Here is a 27,349-nt window from a genome sequence, read left to right as displayed (position 1 = left end):
CTTCCCCCACTCCCCCTGATTCCCACCCATGGTGTGGTCATATTTGGATTTGCCTAGCTTTCCTGACCTGCCTGAGCCTGGGTCCCGCAAAATCACTCCTCTCTCCTCCATGTCCTTCCACAATGCCTTCTCTACAGAAACAGAAGACAAAAAAACAAAGCAGACAAAACCAACCATCTCCCTCCCAGGGTCTGAATACGGCTGAGTCGCTGCCTGGCTGCTCAACGTCCAAATCAGGGCACTACTGCTAGGCTATGTCCTTTTAAAGGAGGGTAAAACACCAGCCTTTGGTCATTAGAAGTGGTGAGTCTGCAGACTGCTGACTCACCTGATCAGGTGACTCTAGTTAAGGGAAGTTTTTGCGTGGTGAACTAAAGGGCTGCAGCTGAGTCCGGAAGTGAAAGCAAAAAATCAGCATAATTTGATTAAGTTATATTAAAAAGCCTCAGAAAGTGGGCAGAAAATGCTGCTTTCCAGCCTCAGCTGCTAATGTGTTATTGGAGGCAGGTTTTTGAAACAGTGCTTCAGCTATTTCCCGTAAATTTTGGTTAAAATACAAATAGATGAGAGGCAGCTCAAGAAATATCCTTAATTGCTAGTATTTAATCTATAACATATATTACACTTACACACAAACACTCATAAAGAGAGAATGAACATATATAGCTGTTTAAATCATTTGGGAGATTCTTTGCCGAATAAAGTTCTCAAGACAAGTTGTCTAAAACTAAAAAAGGACTCAATTGTCATTTGATTAGTTCAGCAGATCAGTATAATGTGAAACAGCTGAATTCAGAGAAGACCTGTGTGGGCTCAAACTTATGAACTTACACAAGACGATCTTGAAAGAGATACTTAAATTCTTTGGTCCCCAATTTCATCTGTAAAATGGTAGTTTCAACTGCATGGATTTATTAGGATTAAATGTGATAATGTGTGAAAGCACATAGAGCCATCAGAAAAATTTTTTTAGGAATCTGCCTACTTTTTGGTGTTATTTAATAAAATCTAATTGCTTTAAAATAAGGTCTGCAGCTCCGTGAAATTAAACAGACTTGAGTTCAAATCCCAACTCTGTCACTGGTTGCATCATGCTGGGAGTTACTGTTCTTCTCTCTTTGTTTCTTTATTGATAAAATGGGAACAGTAATAGTGTCTTAAAAGGGCTTTTGTGAAGACTAAATGAAATAATGACGTCTAGAGTTTAACATGGTGACAAGACAGGTGCTTTGTTTGCTCGGATTCCCAGAGAAGCAGATCCAAAGAAGGGAATAGATGTGCAAGAGATGTGTGGGGGAAGCTGCCTGTGAAGGGTAAAGGAGCGGAAGCGAGAGGAGGAGAGAAGTACCTTCAGGCCTCAGTGGAGGTCTGACAACCTGTGCAAGAGACAGGGAGAGAAGCAAGGAGGGTGAGAAGAATCTCAGAGCTCCGCACTGTCCTAAAAAAGCTTCACCAGGTCATGGGGAATCCAAGAGCCAAAGTCATCCCTTAGAGGACTCCTGTGTCGCCCCAGTACTCAGTATGATTTAGTTACTAACAAAAATAATTCATCGTAGTCACGTGCTGTAACTGACTAGTGTGTTTAAAGCTCAACTCTTTGAATTTTACTGCCTGTCCACACCTCCCTTGAGAAATACAGTCGCTGCTGCCAAACATTGACATTAACATTTGAGGCACATGTTCTTAGACTAATGACTCCTTATATCTTATAATACAGTTTTGTTCGCCAGAGAACCGTTGAGGAATCAATAGATCTGTTCCATATTACAGCTGAAAAGAGTTAACATTAGCTAAGAAACTGATTTTTTGACGTCAGGTGATTAAACACAAACTGTCTGAATTTCTAAATTCAGATAGCCAATAAATGTAACAATCTTCAAGGGCTGATTAATGTTACTATCCATGGTGTGATATCGACCTAAATTTGAATGTTCATCTCCTTTCTTAGTGAAGGGAAGCAAAAAATATGTGACCCTAAAAAAGACCTCTTTGGCATTTGGAGTGTTTTGAGCCAAAGGCAATCGAGATCCAGCAGACTCAAGAAAAACTTTTACCTCTCCCTTAACTACCTAGAAGAATTTAGATAGGGAGCCTATACTGAGCTAGGAGGTAGATGGGCTTCCCAGGGTCAAGCAGTTGGAGATTCGTCTACTGTGGACTGATACTTCAAGATTAGAATAGCAGGACAGTTGAGAGAGGAGGCTGAGCCCTGCCCGCACCACATATTCCTCATTCTGGAAGTGAGGAGACCTCCCCAGCTACACTCATGCAGAAGGGCTGCATATAGGTCGAAAGGGGAGTGATGCTAAGTGATGCCACTGCCTATGGGCCCTTTCAGTAGAATCCATCTTGACTAAGAGATGTGTATGCATAGATGGGAGGATCCTGAGATGTAGTAAGTACGGACTCTGAACCAGGCAAATCAAAGTGATTGGCCAAACAAAACCAGAATAAATGCCCAATAAAAGTAATCCAGGGCTTCCGTGGTGGTCTAGTGGTTAAGAATCCTCCTTGACATGTAGGGTACACAGGTTTGATCCTTGGTCCGGGAAGATCACACATGCCACAGAGCAGCTAAGCCCGTGCTCTGCAACTATTGAGCCTGTGCTCCAGAGACCAGGAGCCACAACTACTGAGCCCATCAGTTCAGTTCAGTTCAGTCGCTCAGCCATGTCCGACTCTTTGCGACCCCATGGACTGCAGCATGCCAGGCCTCCCTGTCCATCACCATGCACTGCAGCTACTAAAGCCCACGCCTGGAACCAGTGCTCCTCAGCGAAAGAAGCCACCACTATGAGAAACCCACACACGTTACACCTAGAGAGGAGCGCCTGCTTACTGCAACCAGAGAAAGCAGCAATAAAGACTCAGCACAGCCGAAAAAATAAAAGTAATTCAAACTGCCATGAAGACGTCACTCAGCAACTCTATCCACATGTGTCTATCCACACATCCTGTGCTCTTTTTTCCACCTAATAAATACTCGTGTCCCTACTTTGTCTTTGTGGGAATTCTTCTTCTGCAAAGCAGAAGGGCCAAGGCCTTGCCACTGACTACTGGCCTACGGGTGTGGATTTGGTGCTCTCACTGCGGTGACCTAACATTGGTCTCTGGCTGAGAACCAAAATCCTGCTTCAAGCAACTGGCCATCCAAGATTAGTACCTGTAAACGAGCTATTATTACCAGAGATAATTTTTACCTGAATGACTGATATGTATGGCAGGGCAAATGACAGGTTACCAAATATCCGCTCTTAGTGTCCTGTGATTAAACCTCCTCACAGGATACTCCAGGCCCCAGTCCTTCTTGGCTCAGAGTGACATGTAAACTTCAACTGTCTGGCTTGCCTTTGGGTCTCATAGTCTTACGGCACTCCCGTGTGTATGCGGTGAAATTCGTTTTCCTTCTGGTACTCTGCCTTGTGTGTATGTGCTCAGTTGCTCAGTCGTGTCCGACACTTTGCGACCCCATGGACTGTAATCTGCCAGGCTCCTCTGTCCATGGAATTTTTCAGGCACGAATATTGGGGTGGGGTGCCATTTCTTCCTCCAGGGGATCTTCCCAGCCCAGGGATCAAACACGTCTCCTGCATTGGCAAGTGGACTCTTTATCACCGCACCATCTGGGAAGCTCTTTAGTCTCTCAGTCATGTCTGACTCTTTGTGACCCCATGGACTGCAGCACAGCAGGCTTCACTGTCTCCTAGAGTTTGTTCAAACTCATGTCTATTGAACTGGTGATGCTATCCAACCATCTCATCCTCCGTCGTCCCCTTTTCCTCTTGCCCTCAATCTTTCCCAGTGTCAGCATCTTTTCCAAAGATGGCTCTTCACATCAGGTAGCCAAGGTATCGGAGGTTCAGCTTCAGCATCAGATCTTCAAATGAATATTCAGGGTTAGTTTTCTTTAGGATTGACTGGCTTGATCCCCTTGCTGTCCAAGGAATTCTCGAGTTCTCCAGTACTACAATTCAAAAGCATCAATTCTTCCATGCTCAGCCTTCTTTATGGTTCAACTCTCACATCTTTACATGACTACAGGAAAAACTGTAGCTTTGACTACATGGGCCTTTGTTGGCAAAGTGATATTTTCTGCTTTTTAATATGCTCTCTAGGTTTGTGATAGCTTTCCTTCCAAGGGCCAAATGTCTTTGAATTTTGTGGCTGCAGTCACTGTCCACAGCAATTTTGGAATCCAAGAAGATAAAATCTGTCACTGTTTGCATTTTTTCCTCTTCTGTTTGCCATGAAGAGATGGGACAGGATGCCATGATCTTCGTTTTTTGAATGTTGAATTTTAAGCCAGCTTTTTCACTCTCCTCTTTCACCTTATCATGAGGCTCTTTAGTTCCTCTTCACTTTCTGCCATGAGAGTGGTATCACCTGCATATCTGATGTTGTTGATACTTCTTCTGGCAATCTTGATTCCAGCTTGTGATTCATCTAGCCTGGCATTTTACATGATATACTCTGCATATAAGTTAAATAAGCAGGTCACAATATACAGCCTTGACATACTCCTTCCCCAGTTTTGAACCAGTTCATTGTCCCACATCCAGTCCTAAATGTTCCTTCTTGACTTGCTTGCAGGTTTCTCGGGAGACAGGTAAGGTGGTCTGATATCCCCATCTCTTTTAAGAATTTTCCACAGTTTGTTGTGATCTACACAAAGGCATTCATGTAGTCAATGAAGCAGATGCTTTTCTGAAATTCCCTTGCTTTTTCTATGATCCTACAAATATTGGCAATTTGATTTCTGATTCCTCTGCTTTTTCTAAATCTAGCTTGTTTCTCTGGAGGTTCTTGGTTCATGTACTGCTGCAGCTTTAAAGGATTTTGAACATTATCATGCTTAGCATGTGAAATAAGTGCAATTGTATGGTAGTTTGTACATTGTTTGGCATTGCCCATTGAGATTGGAATGAAAACTGACCTTTTCCAGTCCTGTGATCACTGCTGGTTTTACAAATTTGAGTGACATATTGAGTGCAGCACTTTAACCACATCATCATTTGGAATTTGAAATAGTTCAGTTGGAATTCCATCACCTCCACTAGCTTTATTTGTAGTAATGCTTCCTGAGGCCTTCTTGACTTCACACTCCAGGATGTTTGGCTCTAGGTGAGTGACCTCACCATCATGGTTATCCAGGTCATTAAAACCTTTTTTTTCTTTTTAATAGTTTTTTATGTATTCTTACTTCTGTTGTTTGATCTCTGAGTTGGGAAGATCCCCTGAAGAAGGGAATGGCTACCACTCCTGTATTCTTGCCTGAAGAATTCTATGGACAAAGGAGCCTGGTGGGCGACAGTCCATATAAATCAGCCTTATGTTGATTTGATGAATGCATCTGCCAAAAGAATCTAGAAAATAGAGGAAAAATGTTTACTTCCACTCCCCAGGTGGCACAGTGGTAAAGCATCCACCTGTCCGTGCAGGAGACACAAGAGACTTGGGTTTGACTCTTGGGTCAGAAAGTTCCACTGGAGGAAGACATGGCAACGTACCCCCATATTCTTGCTTGAAAAATTCCATGGACACAGGAGTCTGGCAGGCTACAGTCCATGGGGTCAGAAAGAGTTGGGCATGACTGAGTGCACACGTGCACACACACATATGCATACATATCACCAAAGGTATCTCTTGGTCAAACAGATCAAAGTATTATATTTTTGTCTGTCTCCATCCCCTTACCTCTTTCCTCTTTCGTTGTTTTTACTGAGGAAATGCAGCCATCAATCAATTCAGCAATCTGTACGTGGCAGGTCATGACCCATCAATTGGTGAATACTAGTCAATGGCAACCCACTCCAGTAGCCTTGCCTGTAAAATCCATGGATCGAGGAGCCTGGTAGGCTGCAGTCCATGGGGTCACTAAGAGTCAGACACAACTGAGCAACTTCACTTTCACTTTTCACTTTCATGCATTGGAGAAGGAAATGGCAACCCACTCCAGTGTTCTTGCCTGGAGAATCCCAGGGACGGGGAGGGGCCTGGTGGGCTGCCATCTATGGGGTCGCATAGAGTTGGACATGACTGAGCAACTTCACTTTCACTTTTCACTTTCATGCATTGGAGAAGGAGATGGCAACCCACTCCAGTGTTCTTGCCTGGAGAATCCCAGGGACGGGGAAGCCTGGTGGGCTGCCGTCTATGGGGTCGCACAGAGTCGGACACGACTGAAGCGACTTAGCAGCAGTAGCAGTCTACAGTTTTGTTTCATTTATGTGTGGCTTTAGGATTTAGGTATTAAGTGTGTTTGTTACTGTGAATCAAAGGATTTAAATTTTAAAGGCAAGGGGCTTAGTCTAACTTTCTTATCTTTACAGGAGGAAATGAGGATTAAGGAGGTGATTTAGCCTGCCCAGATAACTCAGGAAACATGTGACTTGAACTAGAAGCGAGGCCTTAAGAATCTAAATTTAGGGTTCTTTTGTATCATGCATCCAAGAAAAGACTTTTTGATTACACTACTTAGGCCACATGATTACTCTTTTCCAGTTGGTTGATATGATAGTCTTTTTGTGTCACTCTCATTATTTCTTTGCTAAGATTTACTGAGAAGAGCTTTTCCCTAACTGTGGCCATTGAGTGTTAGGGAGGATGAATAGCTGCAGTTGTTTTTTAGCAGTCAGCCCCGCTGCCCCATCTCCTGAACTTCTGTTTATTTTCCCTATAGGAAACAGCTAATTTTAACAGTTTAAATGTAGGGTTTCCCTAATTTAACCCGAGGAGTGAAGAGAGTTCTTTTTGAGGGGTATTATATCGGCAAAGCCTGAATTTTTACTAATAACTAGTGAATATTTTTCTTACTTCATTGTCATGACATTGTTTACCCATTTTCTTAGCTTTTTAGACATCAGCTCACCAAATACTGTCATTTTTAAAGTATAAGTTTTGTCAATAATCATGTGATAATTTATTCCTGTATAATTTTTAAAAAATATATCATTATTTCCTTCTCTAGCAAATATTCATTCTGAAAGGGAACAGAATAGGCTAACCCCAAATGTGCCACTGTGGCATGTGAATTGTTTTGAGCTGAAGGTAATTAAGAATCAACACTCAGGAGAAACTTTTACCTCCTCCCTTAACTTCCTAAAAGTATTTAGATCCAGGGCCAGTTCCAGAAAGGGAGCTACTACCACAGATAACTTTTATCTGAATGATCTATCTGTGTGGCGATGCAGATACTCTTTATCAGCTTGTGAATTACCCTCCTCCCCTTTGAATCTCCAGGCCCTTAGCTCAGTATGGCATATAAACTTCAACTTCTGACTTGCCCTTGGGACTCATATTTTTATGGAGTTTCTGTGCAACATACAAAATTAAAATTTTCTCTTGTTAATCTATCTGGCTTCAATTTAATTATTAGACCAGCCAAAAAAACCTAAACAGAAGAAGGGAAACGTTTTTTGCCCCTGCAATATCTGCCCACAAGAATGTCTGTGGGCGGTTTACCTTCTCCCTGTGGATAGTTTAGTCCTCTGCTCTTTGGAGATTTGACTGGGAAAGAGTTTGTGAATGGAGTCCTCCTCCTAGGCTCTGTTTCTCTGTTGCCTTATGTACCCTGTTATTGTTGAGGCTGTCTATGCTCATTCTCTTTTTAATTGGAGAATAGTTACTTTACAGTATTGTGGTGGCTTTTGCTATACATCTACATGAATCAGCCATGGGTGCACATGTGTCCCCCCAACCTGAACCCCCCCCACCCACCTCCCTCCCTACCCCATCCTCCTGGGTTGTCCCAGAGCACTGGCTTTGAGTGCCCTGCTTCATGCCTTGAACTTGCACTGGTCATCTACTTCACATATGGTAATATACATGTTTCAGTGTTATTCCCTCAAATCATTCCACCCTTGCCTTCTCCCACATAGTCCAAAAGTCTGTTCTTTATACTTGTGTCTCTTTTTTGCCGTGCATATAGGATATCGTTACCGTCTTTCTAAATTCCACGTATATGTGTTAATATATTGTATTGGTATTTCTGTTTCTGATTTATTTCACTCTGTATAATAGGCTCCAGTTTCATCCACTGCATTAGAACTGATTCAAATGTGTTCCTTTTTATAGCTGAGTAATACTCCATTGTGTATATATACCACAACTTCCTTATCCATTCATCTGCTGATGGATATCTAGGTTGCTTCCACGTCCTAGCTATTGTAAACAGTGCTGTGATGAACATTGGGGTACATGTCTGTTTCAATTCTGGTTTCCTTGGTGTATATGCCCAGCACTGAGATGGCTGGGTCATATGTATGCTTATTCTTTTGATTAACTTTACCTGGCATGATCTTTCTGTGGCTTTCTCATTTATTCTGACTCAGCAGTTCTCAAACTTTTGGTTTCAGAAGTCCTTTACACTGTTAAAAATTACTGATGACTTCAAAGAGTTTGTATGTATGTCATTATATCTTAATATTTATTATGTTATAAGTTAAAATTGAGTATTTTAAGACATGATTATTTCAATAATAAAGTCAGTACATGTTAATGTAAATGGCATTAAAAATAACTATATTTTTCTAAACAAAAATTATAGTGGAACTGTGGCAATCTCTTTAATATCTGACTTCATAGAATGGTACTCAAATCTCAGATCTGCTTCTTTGTTCTCTTGTGATATGTTGCTTTGGTTGAAGTGAGTAAACAAAATCTAACCTTATATAGATGTAGTTGCAAAAAAAGGAGTATTAATAGAATCACTGACCTGGTGTCTGGACTTCTTGAGGGTCAGATTCTTTGTGTCTGTTGTTCAGTTGCTCAGTCCTGTCTGATTCTTTTCGACCCCATGACTGCAGTACCCCTGGCTTCCCTGTTCATCATTATCTCCCAGAGTTGTGTGTCTTAGTGCAGAAGGAATTATGTGAGAGGCAAACTGATAGGCAAGAAGTAGATGTATTAATTTGGATGCTTGTGCAAGCAGGCGAGGGGGCTCTGGCCCGAAGATTAACCAGGATACATTTTTATAATCAAAGGAAAGTGGGGAAGGGGGAAAGATCATCTTCCTTGTTCTTGAGTAGATGCCAGGCTTATACCACTAGCTCCTCCTTTTGTATCCTGCAGTAAAGTGTTTGACCTTAGGACTGACAAAGTACTTGTACAAATCAGTAGAAAGGTGGTAACCTGTTTCTTGCACCAATTACCTGGGGCCTATCGCATGCTTTTATTTATGGCTTCACAGTTAAGCAAGCCTGCTTTGTTCCACGACCTTTGATAGCTTTTTGGAGCAGTCATTAACTTACAGTGGTGTCCAAAGTTCCCTAAGTTTCGCTCACTATCTATAATCCTCTACTGAGACTTCTACAACTACCTGCGTTAACTATCCTATTCTTTCTTTATCAGTAGTTTCTTAAAGTTTAATTGCAATGTAGAATCTGAAATCATGTCAGTGAAACTTTTATACTCTTACTTTAAAATCCCTTGGTCTATCTTGCACTTTGAATGAATCTTTTACAAACACAGGCTTTTGTTCCATAATGCATTGGCCACGTGGAAAGTACTGATTCATTGAGGTATGCTTGACTTCCAAATCGTTATGTACTTCATATGATGATACTGAGCAGGGCCCTGTAGGGCTTCTAGGCAAAAGCCGTTTTGTGTCCCCCATTTCTTTGATTATAGGAAACAGCCTTCATTCAGCCTCTATGACCTACCCCAAGTTCCAGTGGGCAGATTCAAGCAGTGTTAATTAGGAAAAGGAGGGATGTGAGACCAGGGAGAAAGAAACGGTCAAGAGCAGCCCTGGGGCAAGTTCCTGTTTCCCCATCAGTGGATACACACAGCAATATCTTTGAGATGTTTTACAGATACTGAAACCCCCTCCCGTGGGAGAAGTGAAAGTGAAGTCGCTCAGTCCTGCTGACTCTCTGTGACCCCGTGGACTGTAGCCCGCCAGGCTCCTCTGTCCATGGGATTCTCCAGGCAATAATACTGGGGTGGGTTGCCATTCCCTTCTCCAGGGAATCTTCCCAACCCAGGGATCGAACCCCGGTCTCCGGCATTGCAGGCAGACTCTTTATCCTCTGAGCCACCAGGGAATCCCAGTGGGAGAAGTTAAGGATAAATGGTGCTATGCCGCCCACAACATGTAGACTACCATCCATTTGGACCTGAAGTTTGGTGATGTGGATTCCTATTTACCTCAACACCTACCCATGTTAAGAATGTGCACGAGCTGATCATTCCCTCTTTGAACAGTTACTGTAAAACTTCTCACTATCTTGGCATTAGCCCACTGTGGCCTCCATTGCCCAGCAAAGTAATAAAGCTATCCTTTTTTACCTCACCCAAAACTCTGTCTCTGAGATTTTATTCAGCTCCAGTGTCCAGAGAAGCTGAGCTTTCAGTGTTAACGTGCTGCACTCCATGGGGTTGAAAAGAGTCAGACACGACTGAGCAACTAAACTGAGCTATACAATATCAACAAAATCCCAGTTGTTAATATCACCAGCAATCTCCTCAGGAAAATCGTACTTATTGCAAAACTATCCAACTGAGAGTTTAAAATTTTCCAGGATTTTGTTTTTGCTTTGAAAGTTCTTATTTTATCCTTGGCAACAAATGTCAGTGTGTTAGTCTCTCAGTCGTGTCTGACTGTTTGCGACCCCATGGACTGTAGCCTGCCAGGCTCCTCTGTCCATGGAATTCAGTGTTAACAAATACCATCTAATACTTTTCTTGAAATGACAGTCAATTTGATTAATTTCGAGAAATTGTGTGGTGTATGCAAAGATTGAGTGAATGAAATTACTACTTTTTAGTACCTCATCAAGGACATTATTAAGTGAACCGACTGTTATTTTTTTACTCTGTGATGGTGAAAAATTTGACTATAGTGTTGACCCTCTAGATATGCCTACATTATGATCCCTAGAACCTGTGAATAGCACAGGGGACTTAAAGTTGCTAATTAGTTTACTTTAAAATAGCAAGATTATCAAATCAGTAGCAAATGGGTACGGTGTAATCACAACTGTTCTCAAAAGTGAAAGAACAACAGCAAAAGTGAAAGTCCTAGTCACATCAGTCGTGTCTGACTCTTTGCAACCCCATGGACTGTAACCCACCAGACTCCTCTGTCCATAGGATTCTCCAGGCAAGAATACTGGAGTGGGTGGCCATTCCCTTCTCTGGGAATCCTCCCAATCCAGGGATTGAACCTGGGTCTCTTGCATTGCAGGCGAATTCTTTACTGTCTGAGCAACCAGAGAAGCCCTGAAAGAAGGAGGCTGAAGAGTGATTCAGAATGATGAAATATGAAAAGTACTCACATATCTACTAGAAAATGGACAAAGTGGGCTACCAGCCGAGGAGTGAGAGCAGCCTTTAGAAGCTAAAAAATGCAAGGAAACAGGGGAGTCTTCAGAGCCCCCAGAAAGGAATGCAGCTTTGCTGACCATATGGTTTTAGCCTAGTGATACCCTCTGCTGTTGATGCTGCTAAGTCGCTTCAGTCGTGTCTGACTCTGTGCGACCCCATAGACAGCAGCCCACCAGGCTCCCCCGTCCCTGGGATTCTCCAGGCAAGAACACTGGAGTGGGTTGCCATTGCCTTCTCCAATGCATGAAAGTGAAAAGTGAAAGTGAAGTCGCTCAGTCGTGTCCGACTCCTAGCGACCCCATGAACTGCAGCCCACCAGGCTCCTCCATCCATGGGATTTTCCAGGCGAGAGTACTGGAGTGAGTTGCCATTGCAAATGGTCTTTAACCTGGAAAAGTATAACAAAGTAACTTAGTGGGATTTTAAAACAATAAATTTGTGGCAACTTACTACAGTAGCAACAGAAAAGACTACAACTAATACAACTTGGGGATTATAATTTGTGTTTAGGCATGCTTGCTTTTGCATTTAGTATAAATGAAATGGTTTATAATGTTTTGTTACTATGAAAATAGTTTTTGTCTTGTAAACCCTCTGGAAGAATATTGCGCCTGACCAGGGATCTGTATACCATGCTTAGGAATCTCTTATTTAACTTTTTCTCTTGTACTTTCTGTGCATCAACTGCTGTGCTGGGTACTTTGTTGTTGCTTAGTTGCTCAGTCATGTCCAACTCTGCAACCCAATGGACTGTAATCCACCATGCTACCTTTGTCCATGGGATTCTCCAGGCATTGAATACTGGAGTGGTTGCCATTTCCTCCTCCAAAGGATCTTCCTGACCTAGGGATTGAACCTGTGTCTCCTTCGTCTCCTGTATTGCAGGCAGATTCTTTATTGCTGAGACACTTGGGAAGCCCAGGCTGGATGCTAGGATGCAAAAATAAAGAAAGCACAGTCTCTGTCTTGAGAAGATTATAGTTGAGTTGTGGAGTTGTTGTTTAGTGTAAGCCATGTCCAACTCCTTTGCAACCCATGAATCATTGCCCTCCAGACTTCTCTGTCTATGGGATTTCCCAGGCAAGAATACTGGAGCAGGTTGCCATTTCCTTCTCCAGGGGAATCTTCCTAACACAGGGATCAAATCTGCGTCGCCTGCATTGGCAGGCAAATTCTTTACCACTGTGCCACCAGGGAAGTGCCACCCCAGTGGTTGAGAGAGGTAAGGAAAGCAATGATTGCAGATAGCAAAGAATGACAGCTGCCCTAACTGATATACTCAAGTGAGGGAAAGAGACCTAATTCTAGTCTTCAGATGCTTCTGTCTAGTGAGAGAGAGCACAAAAATAATTACAAAATGCAAGGGAAAATACCCCATTGAGAATGGTGGAGGAGGGACCTTTACAATCTCATTAGCAGCATATGATGGTTTCAGTTTTTCCACATTCTCTCCAATTCATGTTACTGTCTGTCTTTTGATTTTAGCTGTTCTACTGAGCTATGAAGTGGTATCTCTTGTGCTCCCAATTTATGTTTATCTAATAATTAATGATGCTTAGCATCATTTTTTGTACTTACTGGACATATGTCTATCTCTTTTGGACATGTCTATTCAAATCCTTTGTCATTTTTAAAGTGAATTGCTTGTCATTTTATTTTTAAGCTAAAGTAGTTCTTAATAGATTATAGGATCAGATCAGATCAGATCAGTCGCTCAGTTGTGTCCGACTCTTTGCGACCCCATGAGTCGCAGCACGCCAGGCCTCCCTGTCCAACACCAACTCCCGGAGATCACTCAGACTCATGTCCATCGAGTCGATGATGCCATCCAGCCATCTCATCCTCTGTCGTCCCCTTCTCCTCTTGTCCCCAATCCCTCCCAGCATCAGAGTCTTTTCCAATGAGTCAACTCTTCGCATGAGGTGGCCAAATCTCTTTTTCAGATATTTGATTTGCTAATATTTTCTCCCACTCTGTAGGTTATCTTTTCACTTTATTGATCATTTGAAGCACAGATATTTTTTATTTTACACCCATGATTTCCTCTAAAACTTGTATATATGTTTAGGTCTTTGATTGATTTTGAGTTAATTTTTGTATATCTTTTGATGAATTTGACTTCACTCTTTTACATGTTGGTATTCAGTTGTCTCAGCAACTTTTCTTGAAAAGACTAATCTTTTTCTATTGAATTTTCTTGAAATCCTTGTCAAAAATCAATTGAACATTCTATGGATTTATTTTTGGACTCTTGGTTCTATTCCATTGATTATATCTCTCTTTATGCTTATCCTTTCACACAATCTTGATTACTGTAGCTCTGTAATAAGTTTAGAAAGTCAGAAATGTGAGTTCTCTAACTTCATTCTTCTTTTTCAAGATTTTTTTGGCTGTCCCTTGTATATCCAGCATGAATTTTATGATCCGTGAGTTAGTATCTGCAAAATAGGCAGCTGGCATTTTGATAGAGATTGCTTTGAATCTGTAGAGTAATTTGGGAAGTATTGCCAGTTTAATAATATTAAATTTTTCAATCCATAAACAATGGACCTTTCATGTATTTAAATCTAATCCAGTCTCTTCCAGTGATGTTTCACATTTTTCAGTGGATAGGTCTTGCACTTCTTTAGTTAACTGTTTTCCTAAATATTTTTTTTCTATTTGATGTCATTGTAAATGGCATTTGTTTCCTAATTTTAAAATTGTTAAGTGCTAGCATATAAAAATATAATCTGTTTCTGTTTGGTAATCTTGTGCAACCTTTGCTGAATATTAGCTCCAGTAGTTTTGGGGTTTTCTTTAAAGGTTTTCTTTTATTTTTGGTGTACTGCGTTTTTGTTGCTGTGTGAGGGCTTTCTGCTCTTGACCAAGCGGGGACTGTTCTCCAGCTGCAGTGCACGGACTTCTCACTGTGGTGGCTCCTCTTGTTGCAGGGCACCAGCTCTAGCGCTCGTGGGCTTCTTTAGTTGTAGTGCACAGGTGCACAGGCTTAGTTGTACCAAGGCGTGAAAAATCTTCCTGGACCCGGATTTGAATCCATGTCCCCTGCGTGGACAGGTGGATTCTTAACCACTGGACCATCAGGGAAGTACCTTTAGTTTGTTTTAGAATTTCTTACAATTTCCTACATACAAGATCATGTCATCTATTAGTAGAGATAGTTCTCCTTCTTTCCAGTCTGGATGCCTTTTATTTACTTTTGTTAGAACCTCTAGCCCAATCAGTGTTAAATAGAAGTGGTAAAAATGGGCACACTTGTCTTGTTCCTAATCTTCCAGGGAAGAGCTTTCAGTTTTTCTCCATTAAGTATGAAGTTAGCTGTGGGATTTTTGTTGATGTCTTTTATCAAGTTCATGAAATTCCCTTCTACTCCTAATTTGATGAAAGTTTTTATCATCAAAGAGTGTTGGATTTTGACACATTCTTCTTTGTATCTATTTTAGGTCACCATGTAGTTTTTGTCCTATGTTCTGTTAATGAGGTATATTACATTGGTTCTTTTCCAGTCTGTTAATTCAGCCTTATGTTCTTGGGATAAATGCCACGTCAGTTCATTTGAACAGTTATGTTCATTCTCTCAGTCATGTCCGACTCTTACTGACCTCACGGACTGCAGTACGCCAGGATTCCCTGTTCATCACCAACTCCTGGAGCTTACTCAAACTCATGTCCATCGCGTCGGTGATGCCATCCAACCATCTCATCCTCTGTTGTCCCCTTCTCCTCCCGCCTTCAATCTTTCCCAGCATCAGAGTCTTTTCAATGAGTCAGTTCTTCGCATAAGGTGGCCAAAGTATTGGAGTTTCAGCATCAGTCCTTCCAAAGAATACTCAGGACTGATTTCCTTTAGGATGGACTGGTTGGAACTCCTTGCAATCCAAGGGACTCTTAAGAGTCTTCTCCAACACCACAGTTCAAAAGCATCAATTCTTCAGTGCACACTTTTCTTTATAGTCCAACTCTCACAATTGTACATAACTACTGGAAAAACTATAACTTTGACTGGATGGAATTTTGTTGGCAAAGTAATATCTCTGCTTTTCGATATGCTGTCTAGGTTGATCATAACTTTTCTTCCAAAGAGCAAGCATCTTTTAATTTCATGGCTGCAGTCACTATCTTAAGTGATTTTGAAGCCCCCAAAATAAAGTGTGTCACTGTTTCCATTGTTTCCCCATCTATTTGCCATGAAGTGATGGGACTGGATGCCATGATCTTTGTTTTCTGAATGTTGAGCTTTAAGCCAACTTTTTCACTCTCCTCCTTCACTTTCATCAAGAGGCTCTTTAGTTCTTCACTTTCTACCATAAGGGTGGTGCCATCTACATATCTGAGGTTATTGATATTTCTCCCGGCAGTCTTGATTCCAGCTTGTGCTTCATCCAGCCCACCATTTCTCATGATGTGCTCTACATATAAGTTAAATAAGCAGGGTGACAATATACAGTCTTGACGTACTGCTTTCCTGATTTGGAACCAGTCTGTCATTCCATGTCTAGTTCTAACTTTGCTTGTTGACCTGAATACAGAGTTCTCAGGAGGCAGGTGAGGTGGTCTGGTATTCCCATCTCTTGAAGAATTTTCCACAGTTTGTTGTGATATACACAGTCAAAGGCTTTGACGTCGTCATTAAAGCAGAAGTAGATGTTTTTCTGGAACTCTCTTGTTTTCTCGATGATCCAATGGATGTTGGCAGTTTGATCTCTGGTTCCTCTGCCTTTTCTAAATCCAACTTGAACATCTGGAAGTTCACGGTTCATGTACTGTCGAAGCCTGGTGTGGAGAATTTGAGCATAACTTTGCTAGCTTGTGAGATGAGTACAATTGTGCGGTAGTTTGAGGATTCTTTGGCATTTCCTTTCTTTGGGATTGGAATGAAAATTGACCTATCCAGTCCTGTGTCCACTGCTGAGTTTTCCAAATTTGTTGGCATATTGAGTGCAGCACTTTCACAGCATCATCTTTCAGAATTTGAAATAGCTCAACTGGAATTCCATCACCTCCACTAGCTTTGTTCATAGTGATGCTTTCTAAGGTCCACTTGACTTCACATTCCAGGATGTCTGGCTCTAGGTCAGTGATCACACCATAGTGATTATCTTGATCATGAAGATCTTTTTGTACAGTTCTTCTGTGTATTCTTGCCACCTCTTCTTAACATCTTCTGCTTCTGTTAGGTCCATACCATTTCTGTCCTTTATCGAGCCCATCTTTGCATGAAATGTTCCCTTGGTATCTCTAATTTTCTTGAAGAGATCTCTAGTCTTTCCCATTCTGTTGTTTTCCTCTATTTCTTTGCATTGATTGCTGAGGAAGGCTTTCTTATCTCTCCTTGCTATTCTTTGGAACTCTGCATTCAGATGCTTATATCTTTCCTTTTCTCATTTGCTTTTGGCTTCTCTTCTTTTCACAGCTATTTGTAAGTCCTCCCCAGATAGCCATTTTGCTTTTTTGCATTTCTTTTCCATGGGAATGGTCTTGATCCCTGTCTCCTGTACAATGTCATGAAGCTCTGCCCATAGTTTTTCAGGCACTCTATCTATCAGATCTAGGCCCTTAAATCTATTTCTCACTTCCACTGTATAATCATAAGGGATTTGATTTAGGTCATACCTGAATGGTCTAGTGGTTTTCCCTACTTTCTTCAAGTCTGAATTTGGCAATAAGTAGTTCATGATCTGAGCCACAGATAGCTCCCGGTCTTGTTTTTGCTAACTGTATAGAGCTTCTCCATCTTTGGCTGCAAAGAATATAATCAATCTGATTTCGGTGTTGACCATCTGGTGATGTCCATGTGTAGAGTCTTCTCTTGTGTCGTTGGAAGAGGTGTTTGGTATGACCAGTGCGTTCTCTTGGCAAAACTCTATTATCCTTTGCCCTGCTTCATTCCGTGTTCCAAGGTCAAATTTGCCTGTTACTCTAGGTGTTTCTTGACTTCCTACTTTTGCATTCCAGTCCCCTATAATGAAAAGGATATCTTTTTTGGATGTTAGCTCTAGAAGGTCTTGTAGGTCTTCACAGAACTGTTCAACTTCAGCTTCTTCAGCATTACTGGTTGGGGCGTAGGCTTGCATTACCGTGATATTGAATGGTTTGCCTTGGAAACGAACAGAGATCATTCTGTCATTTTTGAGATTGCATCCAAGTACTGCATTTCAGACTCTTGTTGACCATAATGGCTACTCCATTTCTTCTAAGGGATTCCTGCCTGCAGTAGTAGATATAATGGTCCTCTGAGTTAACTGGAATGACACCCATTCCAGTCTATTTTAGTTCGCTGATTCCTAGAATGTCGACGTTTACTCTTGCCATCTCCTGTTTGACCACTTCCAATTTGCCTTGATTCATGGACCTGACATTCCAGGTTCCTATGTAATACTGCTCTTTACAGCGTCGGACCTTGCTTCTATCATGCGTCACATCCACAACTGGGTATTGGTTTTGCTTTTGCTCCATCCCTTCATTCTTTCTGGAGTTATTTCTCTACTTACCTCCTGTGGCATATTGGGCACCTACCAACCTCTTTCAGTGTCCTATCATTTTGCCTTTTCATACTCTTCATGGGGTTCTCAAGGCAAGAATACTGAAGTGGTTTGCCATTCCTTTCTCCAGTGGACCACATCCTGTCAGACCTGTCTACTATGACCTGCCTGTCTTGGGTGGCCGCACATGACATGGCTTAGTTTCATTGCGTTAGACAAGCCTGTGGTCCGAGTGATTAGATTGACTAGTTTTCTGTGATTATGATTTCAGGGTGTCTGCCCTCTGATGCCCTCTTGCAACACGTACCGTCTTATTTGGGTTTCTATTACCTCGGACGTGGGGTATCTCTTCACGGCTGCTCCAGCAAAGTGTAGCCACTGCTCCTTACCTTGGACAAGGGGTATCTCCTCATGGCCGCCCCTCCTGACCTTGAACGTGGAGTAGCTCCTCTTGGCCCTCCTGCACCCGTGCAGCCACTGCTCCTTGGACATCGGGTTGCTTCTCTTGGCCGGCTCCCCTGACCTTAGGCGTGTGGTAGCTCCTCCCGGCCGCCACCCCTGGCCTTGGGCAACGGGTAGCTCCTCTCGCCTTGCTTCTGCGTGGTCTGTCGCAGCCGTCGCGCTTATAGTGCTTAGCCACGGTGTAAAGTACTTTTACGGAGAAGGCAATGGCAACCCATTCCAGTATTCTTGCCTGGAAAATCCCATGGACGGAGGGGCCTGGTGGGCTGCAGTCCATGGGGTCACTAGGAGTTGGACACAACTGAGCGACTTCACTTTCACTTTTCACTTTCATGCATTGGAGAAGGCAATGGCAACCCACTCCAGTATTCCTGCCTGGAGAATCCCAGGGTTGGCGAGCCTGGTGGGCTGCCGTCTATGGGGTCGCACAGAGTCAGATAGGACTGAAGCGACTTAGCAGCAGCAGCAAAGTACTTTTATATGTTACTGGATTGAATTTGTTAATATTTTGCCAAGTATTTTAATCTATATATTCATAAGGGATATTGGTCTATAGTTTTGCATTCTTGTAGTGGTTTTTTCTGGTTTTAGTACCAAGGTAATGCTGGCCATAGAGCATGAGTTGAGAAGTGCTCCCTCCTCTTCTGTTTTTGGGAGGATTTGTGAAGTGAGTGAAAGTCACTCAGTCCTGTCCAGCTCTTTGGGATCCCATGGACTGTAGCCCACCAGTCTCCTCTGTCCATAGAATTCTTTAGGCCAGAATACTGGCCTAAAGTGGGTAGCCGTTGCCTTCTCAGGGAATCTTCCTGACCCAGGAATTGAACTAGGGTCTCTTGCATTGAAGGCAGATTTTTTTACCAGCTGAGCTACCAGGGAATATTAATTTTTGGAAGATTCATCAGTTAAACCATCTGATGTGTGCTTATCTTTGTGAGAAAGTATTTTGATCGTTAATTCAATCTGCTTTCTTCTAATAGGTCATTTCATATTTCTTAGTCCCCAGTCATTTCAGAACTTCATGTCTTTTTAGGATTTGTCTATTTCATCTAGGTTATAAAATGTAATAATGAACACTTCTTTATTATATCCCCTTATAATCTCTTTATTTCTGTAATTTTAGTAATAGTGTTCCTCCTTTCATTCCTAATATTAGTAATTTCAGTCTTACCTCTGTTTTTTGTGTATTTGTACAGTATGTGTGTATTTGTCTGTGTGTGAGTCTAGCTAACGCTTCATCAATTCTGTTCATCTTTTCAAATAATCTTTTTAGTTTCATTGATTTTCTGTATTTTTTCTGTTCTCTTTTTATTTATTTCTAATTTAACCTGTTATTTTCTTCTTTCTGCTTGCTTTAGGTTTAGCTTGCTCTTCTTTTTCTAGTTTCTTACAGTTCAAGGTTATGATATTGATTTTAGATTTCTTTTTTAATATAATTATTTAGCCTGCAGTTTCATTTTCTTCTGATGTGTTTGTTTGACTTTGATTTTAGGGTAATACTATCATCACAGAGTGAGAAAGGTTTCTTTCCTCTGTTTTTAAAATGAGTTTGTGAAATGTTGGTATTATTTTATTTTTTTTATTTCATAGAATTCACCAGTGAAGACCTTGGATCTTTGCTTTTCCTTGTGGGAAGATTTTAAATTACTGATTCAGTCTCTTTACTTGTTTTAGATCTGCTCAATTTTTACACTTCTTCTTAATTTGGTTTTGGTCATTTATATCTTTCTAAATATGTGTCCATTTCATCTGTATGTCTACTTTTTTGGCATAAAGTTGTTCATTGTGTTGTTTTATAATCTTTTCAGTTTCTGTATGACCAGTAGTGCTATCTTTTTCATTCATTATTTTGGTGATTTGTGCTGTTTTTCTTTTTTTTCTTGCTCAATCTAGCTAAGTATTTGCAGTTTTGTTAACATTTTCAAAAATCAATTTTGACTTTTGCTGTCTATTGCTTTTCTCTTTTCTGTATCATTTATTTCTGCTGTAATCTTTATGTTGCCCTTCTTCTTCTTACTTTGCATGTGGTTTGTTCTTCTTTTTCTAGTGTTCTGAGACTGAATCTTTGTGTTTTTTTGACCGCACCGAGTCTTCATTGTGGTATGCAGGTGCTTTAGTTGGAGCATGTGGGATCTAGTTCCCTGATCAAGGCTTGAACCTGGGCCCCCTGGCATTTGTAGCACAGAGCCTCAGCCACTGGACCTCCAGGGAAGTCCCGTGAAACTGAATCTGAAGCTACTTGGTTGAGACCTTTCTTTGTGTTTATTTCTTTGTTTATTTTTGGCTGTGGTGGGTCTTTGTTGCTGTGTGTAGGCCTTCTGTAATTGTGGCGAGTGGGGGCTGCTCTCTAGTTGCTGTGCAGGCTTCTCATCACAGTGGCCTCTTTCGTTGCAGAGCACAGGCTCTCGGGCATGCAGGGTTCAGTAGTTGTGGCTTGCAGCGTTTCTTGCCCTTTGACATGTGGAGTCTTCTTGGACCCAGGGATCAGACCCATGTCCCCTGCATTGGCAGGTAGATTTTAACCCTTTTACCACCAGGGAAGTCCCTTCTTTTTTGATACGTGTTTCAAGCTATAGATTTCCTTCTACAGCTTTTTGTGTGTCTCATAAAATGTGACACATTGTGTTTCCACTATAATTTAGTAAACAATACTTTCTAAGATCTTCTGTGATTCCTTTTTGACTTGTTATTTAAATGTTCTTTAATTTTCAAATATTAGGAGTTTTCTAAGATTTTTTTAATGCTATTGATTTCTGAGTTAATTCTGTTGTACTTATAGAACATACCTTTTATGATCTTATTGCTTTGAAATTTATGGTACTTTTTATGACCTGGAATATGATCTATTTTTGAAAAAAAAAAATTGACCTTTGGGAAAAAATGTGTATCCTGCCATGATTAAGTGGAGTAGTCTATATGTAGAAATTAGATTATGTAGATTGATAGTATTCAGATCTTCTGTACTTTTGCTGATTTTCTGTTTAATTCCATCAATTACTTAGTGCAGAGGATTTAGGTATATAATTATAATTCTCAAATAGTCTCAAATTTCTTCTTTCAATTCTCTCATGTTTTGCTCCATTGATTCTGAGGTGCTGTTTTAGGTGCATGTGTGCTAAGTCACTTCAGTCGTGTCTGATTCTTTGCAACCGTATGGACTGTTGCCTTCCAGGCTCCTCTGTCCATGGATCCTCCAGGCAAGAGTACTGCAGTGGATTGCCATGCTCTCCTCCAGGGTATCTTCCCTACCCAGGGATAGAACCCACGGCTCCTGCGTTGCAGGCTGATTCTTTACTGCTGAGCCACCAGGAAAGCCCTTTAGGTGCATATATATTTGTAAATATAGTATCTTTCTAATGTATTGACCCTTTTATATCCATTTTTCTCAAATACTATTCCTTGAAGCTTATTTTGTCTAATTTTAGTAGCTCCAACTCTTATGTGTACTGTTTGCATGGCTTATCTTTTCCATCTCTTAACTTTTAATTTATTTATTCTCTTTGAGTGAAAAATATGTCTGTTACAGATGATACATGGTTGCATCTTCCTTTTTTATCTAGCCTCACAATTTCTGCCTTTTAATTGAGGTGTTTAGACCTTTAACATTTAATGTATTTGTGGATGTGATCAGTTTGCATTTTCCATATTACTTTGTTTTTATATGACTTATCTTTCTTATTTCTTTCCTCTACCTTTGTTGCCTTCTTTTATATTAGATTCGTATTTTTAATATAGTCATATTTTAATTTCTAGTGAAACTTTACCTTTTAAAAAGTTATTTTCTTAATGTTTGCACTAGAGAATATAATCTACATCTTAATTTACCAGAACAAGCTTAAGCATTTAATATCAACTAAATTTTCATAAAATAGAGAAATTTTGTTCCAGCATAGTTTTATTCCTTTTTCCCATTTCTATTATTACCATGTGTATTACATGTCTACATGTTTTAAAATAAACAATGCATTATTATAGTTATTGCTTTATGCAACTTCTATCTTTTATAGAGTTCAGTTAAAAGAAACAAGGTAACATTTTAGAGAGTCTTTCTGTTAGCCCACATGTTGCCATTTCTGGAGCTCTGTTTATTACTGTGGATTTAGGTTACCATCTGATGTCATTTCCTTTCAGTTTGAAGGATTTCCCTTAATATTTTCTTATACATGTCTGTTAGTAACAAATTCTCAATCTTTATCTTCAGTTTTAAAGTGATGGCTCTATTTTGCTTTCAATTTAAAGGTAGTTATTCTCAATTAACTTCTATGCAGAGTACATCATGAGAAACGCTGGACTGGAAGAAACACAAGCTGGAATCAAGATTGCCGGGAAAAATATCAATAACCTCAGATATACAGATGACACCACCCTTATGGCAGAAAGTGAAGAGGAACTAAAAAGCCTCTTGATGAAAGTGAAAGTGGAGAGTGAAAAAGTTGACTTAAAGCTCAACATTCAGAAAACGAAGATCATGGCATCTGGTCCCATCACTTCATGGGAACTAGATGGGGAAACAGTGGAAACAGTGTCAAACTTTATTTTTCTGGGCTCCAAAATCACAGCAGATGGTGACTGCAGCCATGAAATTAAAAGATGCTTACTCCTTGGAAGGAAAGTTATGACCGACCTAGATAGCATATTCAAAAGCAGAGACATTACTTTGCCAACAAAGGTTCGTCTAGTCAAGGCTATGGTTTTTCCTGTGGTCATGTATGGATGTGAGAGTTGGACTGTGAAGAAGGCTGAGCGCTGAAGAATTGATGCTTTTGAACTGTGGTGTTGGAGAAGACTCTTGAGAGTCCCATGGACTGCAAGGAGATCCAACCAGTCCATTCTGAAGGAGATCAGCCCTGGGATTTCTTTGGAAGGAATGATGCTAAAGCCGAAGCTCCAGTACTTTGGCTACCTCATGCGAAGAGTTGACTCATTGGAAAAGACTCTGATGCTGGGAGGGATTGGGAGCAGGAGGAGAAGGGGACGACAGAGGATGAGATGGCTGGATGGCATCACTGACTCGATGGACGTCAGTCTGAGTGAACTACAGGAGTTGGTGATGGAGAGGGTGGCCTGGCGTGCTGCGATTCATGGGGTCGCAAAGAGTCGGACACGACTGAGCGACTGATCTGATCTGATCTGATCTGATTCTCAATATAGGATACTTAGTGGACAGTTTTTTCTTTCAGCATTTTGAATTTCTCATTTCACTGACTTCTGGCCTCCATTGTTTCATGGATGCTCACATTACATGAGCATTTACTTTTCCCTTGCTGCTTTTAAGATTTTCTGTTTGTCTTTGTCCATCAGTGGTTTGATTATGTTGGAATATCCATCTCTTTACATTTGTCCTGCGTGGGATCTATTGAGCTTTTGATGAGTACATGAATGGTTTTACAAATTTGGTATATTTTTTATTCTTTATTTTTTCATATATATTTTTTCTATCCCTTTTTGTGTCTCCATTTTTTTCTGAGATATTCATTACATGCTTTTTGATATGGTTATGATTATCCAAAATGTATGAGTCTTTGCTCATTCTTTAAAAACTATTTTTTCTCTTTGTTCTATTTATATGCATCTATTTTAAATTCATATTGAAATGCAAAGTCAAGTCTACCAGAGGAAGTGTTACTACAAACAAAGTTAGTGGAGGTGATAGAATTCTAGCTGAGCTATTTCAAATCCTAAACGATGATGCTGTCAAAGTGCTGCACTCAATATGCCAGCAAATTTGGAAAACTCAGCAGTGGCCACAGGACTGGAAAAGGTCAGCTTTCATTCCAATCCCTAAGAAAGGCAATACCAAAGAATGTTCAAACTACTGCACAATTGCACTCATCTCACATGCTAGCAAAGTAATGCTCAAAATTCTCCAAGCCAGGCTTCAACAGTACGTGAACTATGAACTTCCAGATGTTCAAGTTGCATTTAGAAAAGGCAAAGGAACCAGAGATCAAATTGCCAACATCCACTGGATCATCAAAAAAGCAAGAGAGTTTCAGAAAAACATCTACTTCTGCTTTATTGACTATGCCAAAGCCTTTGACTGTGTAGATCACAACAAACTGTGGAAAATTCTTCAAGAGATGGGAATACCAGACCACCTGACCTGCCTCCTGAGAAATCTGTATGCAGGTCAAGAAGCAACAGTTAGAACCAGACGTGGAACAACAGACTGGTTCCAAATCTGGTAAAGAGTACGTCAAGGCTGTATATTGTCACCCTGCTTATTTAACTTGTATGCAGAGTATATCATGAGAAATGCTGGGCTGGAAGAAGCACAAGCTGGAATCTGTATTGCTGGGAGAAACATCAATAACCTTAGATACGGCGATGATACCACCCTTATGGCAGAAAGTGAAGAGGATCTAAAGAGCCTTTTGATGAAAGTGAAAGAGGAGAGTGAAAATGTTGGCTTAAGGCTCAGCATTCAAAAAATGAAGATCATGGGATCCAGTCCTATCGCTTCATGTAAATAGATAGGGAAACAATGGAAACAATGAGAGACTTTATTTTCTTGGGCCCCAAAATCACTGCAGATGGTGACTGCAGCCATAAAATTAAAAGACTCTTGCTCCTTGGAAGAAAAGCTATGACCAACCTAGACAGCATATTAAAAAGCAAAGATGTTACTTTGCTGTCAAAGGCCTGTCTGGTCAAACCTATGGTTTTTCCAGTAGTCATGTATGGATGTGAGAGTTTAACCATAAAGAAAGCTGAGCACCTAAGAATTGACGCTTTTGAACTATGGTGTTGGAGAAGACTCTTGAGAGTCCCTTGGACTGCAAGGAGATCCAACCAGTCCATCCTAAAGGAGATCAGTCCTGAGTGTTCATTGGAAGGAGTGATACTGAAGCTGAAACTCCAATACTTTGGTCACCTGATGTGAAGAACTGACTCGCTGGGAAAGATTGAAGTTAGGAAAAGTAGACGACAGAGGATAAGGTGGTTGGATGGCATCACCGACTCTATCATGAGTTTGAGCAAGCTCTGGGATTTGGTGATACCAGGGAGGCCTGGTGTGCTGCAGTCCATGGGGTCGCAAAGAGTCAGACACAACTGAGCAACTGGCTGAACTGATTTTAAATCCACTGGTCTTCCTTGGTAGCTCAGCTGGTAAAGAATCCGCCTGAAATTCAGGAGGCCCAGGTTTGATTGCTGGGTCAGGAAGATCCCCTGGCGAAGGGATAGGCTAGGCTACCCACTCCGGTATTCTTGGGCTTCCCTGGTGGATCAGACAGTAAAGAATCCTCCTGCAGTGCAGGTGACCTGTGTTTGATCCCTGTATTCAGAAGATTCCCTGGAGAGGGCATGTCAGCCCACTCCAGTATTCTTGCCTGGAGAGTCCCCATGGACAGAGGAGCCTGGAAGGCTACAGCCCATTTGCTCACAAAGAGTTGAACATGACTGAGCCCTAAGCACAGCACTTTTAAATTCACTAATCCTTCAGGTCATCGTGAATGTGTTGTCAGGTTCCTAAAGTGAATTTTCACTTAATATACTTTCAAGTCTAAAATTTCCATTTAGTTGTTTTCCAACATTTTTTCTCATTATTGAGAATTTCATTTTTTTAAATTCATCATTGCCTTACTTTCGTTTTGTTTTTTAAGTGTGGTCACCTTTGGTTCATTGAATTTATTTATAATTCTGCTTTAAAGACTGTGTTTAAATTCAATATCTAGAGATATCCAGTTTCTATTGGCCACTTTTTCCCTCCTTGCATATCTTATAATATCTTGTTGAAAAGTAGATACTTTAGATCATATATTGTGGCAACTCTGGATTCTGATTTTTTTTTCTCCCTGTTACTGCTTTATTTGCTTGTTTTTTTGTTTAGTAATTTGCCTAAATTAAATCAGTAACATCTATTTCCCTTGTGATAGGTAGCCACTTATGTACTTTTTCTTTATTTCTTTTTGAGATTCTTGTTATTAGTTTTACATTTGGCTTCCTGGGACTTGCCTCTCTCTCTGTGAAGCTTAAATGATAAGCTGATGGCCAGACAGTGAATGTGCGCAAACACTTCAAGTCAGTAAATTATCTGTCATCTGCTCATGAATCTCTGTATTGATAGAGGAACACATTTAAAATTTACATTGTTTTCAAGTGTTCCCCACTTTGGTTCCTACTGAACCCTTTCCCATTTCCTCTGTGCTGTGATTGTTCAGCCTCAGCAATGCGTGGGTAGCTTTGTTCCTCTCAGGCCTCCATTGGACATACTCTTTGCCATAGTCAAGAATGTACTTGCCCCAAGGGTGAACATAACTTGGATTAATAGAGCTGTTGACTCTCTGTGCTTGCTCCCTGTTGTAAGGCCATCACTTCCAGTGAAACACTGCAAAAGGCTGGCATCACCCACCACTCAAGTACCACTGAGCCCCCTTTGACCTCTGCAAAGTTCTGGTGATCTTCCCCACTCTGGAAGAACCTCTGTACTCACTGAATTGTGGTTGATATCGACAAGAGCACCTCTCGGCTAGAATACAACAGGGTCCTAGTTTTCTTACCTAAAAATGAGTAGTTTTTCAGATATCAATACTCCTCAAATCATTATCTTCTTTTGGTCTATTTATGGGTGACGAGGTGACTAAAATGGTTGTATTTGTCAGTTTTATCTAGCTCTAAGGTTTGACTTCTCTCCATCTTCTTTTGGGGCACATTTTTGTTTTATATTGGTTTTCAGATGTAAACACAAAGCAAAACGATTTTCTTCAAATGCCCGATAGTCCTTGGCTGTGCTTTCATATTACAAAGAAGCAAGTCCAGAAGCTGCCTAGAAACTACATTTGGGTGGCACCGATTTGATGGTACAGTTTGTTTTAGAGTGAATAGGCGGGTAACCATGATTATGCTGGAAGTCTGCTGAAGCCAGAATGAGGCAGATTTTTCTATGGAGGCACCCATGCTACCTTTCCTAGTACTCTGTTCTATATATAGCAGTGTGTATATGTTAATCCCAAACTCCTAATTTATTCCTCCCCTACCTCGACCTTTTCCCCTTTGGTAGCTATAAATTTCTTTTCAGATTCTGTGAGTCTATTTCTGTTTTTGTTCATTTGTATCATTTTTTTAGATTCCACATGTAAGTG

At 40.8% G+C, this 27,349-nt stretch overlaps 2 protein-coding genes across 16 annotated transcripts in view; one reads left to right on the top strand and one right to left on the bottom strand.

Annotated features, from left to right (window-relative positions):
* Positions 1-198, bottom strand: part of SLF1 (SMC5/6 complex localization factor 1) — a 76,344-nt gene extending 76,146 nt beyond the window's left edge. Inside the window, exon 1 of the mRNA XM_086413119.1 lies at positions 175-198. Within this exon, the coding sequence (XP_086269245.1) occupies positions 175-177 (3 nt within the window). The 5' untranslated portion in view covers positions 178-198. The remainder of the gene's footprint in view (positions 1-174) is intronic.
* KIAA0825 (KIAA0825 ortholog) overlaps positions 1-27,349 on the top strand; it is a 428,558-nt gene that overhangs the window by 7,910 nt on the left and 393,299 nt on the right. The window lies entirely within an intron of this gene.

Source organism: Bos grunniens, chromosome 7, assembly GCF_055505025.1.
Source record: "Bos grunniens cultivar Pamir isolate PY7600 chromosome 7, Bosgru_T2T1.0, whole genome shotgun sequence".
NCBI classification, from domain to species: Eukaryota; Metazoa; Chordata; class Mammalia; order Artiodactyla; family Bovidae; genus Bos; species Bos grunniens.
Note: the sequence above shows the minus strand (reverse complement) of the source record. Positions and strands in the feature narration are given on the sequence as shown.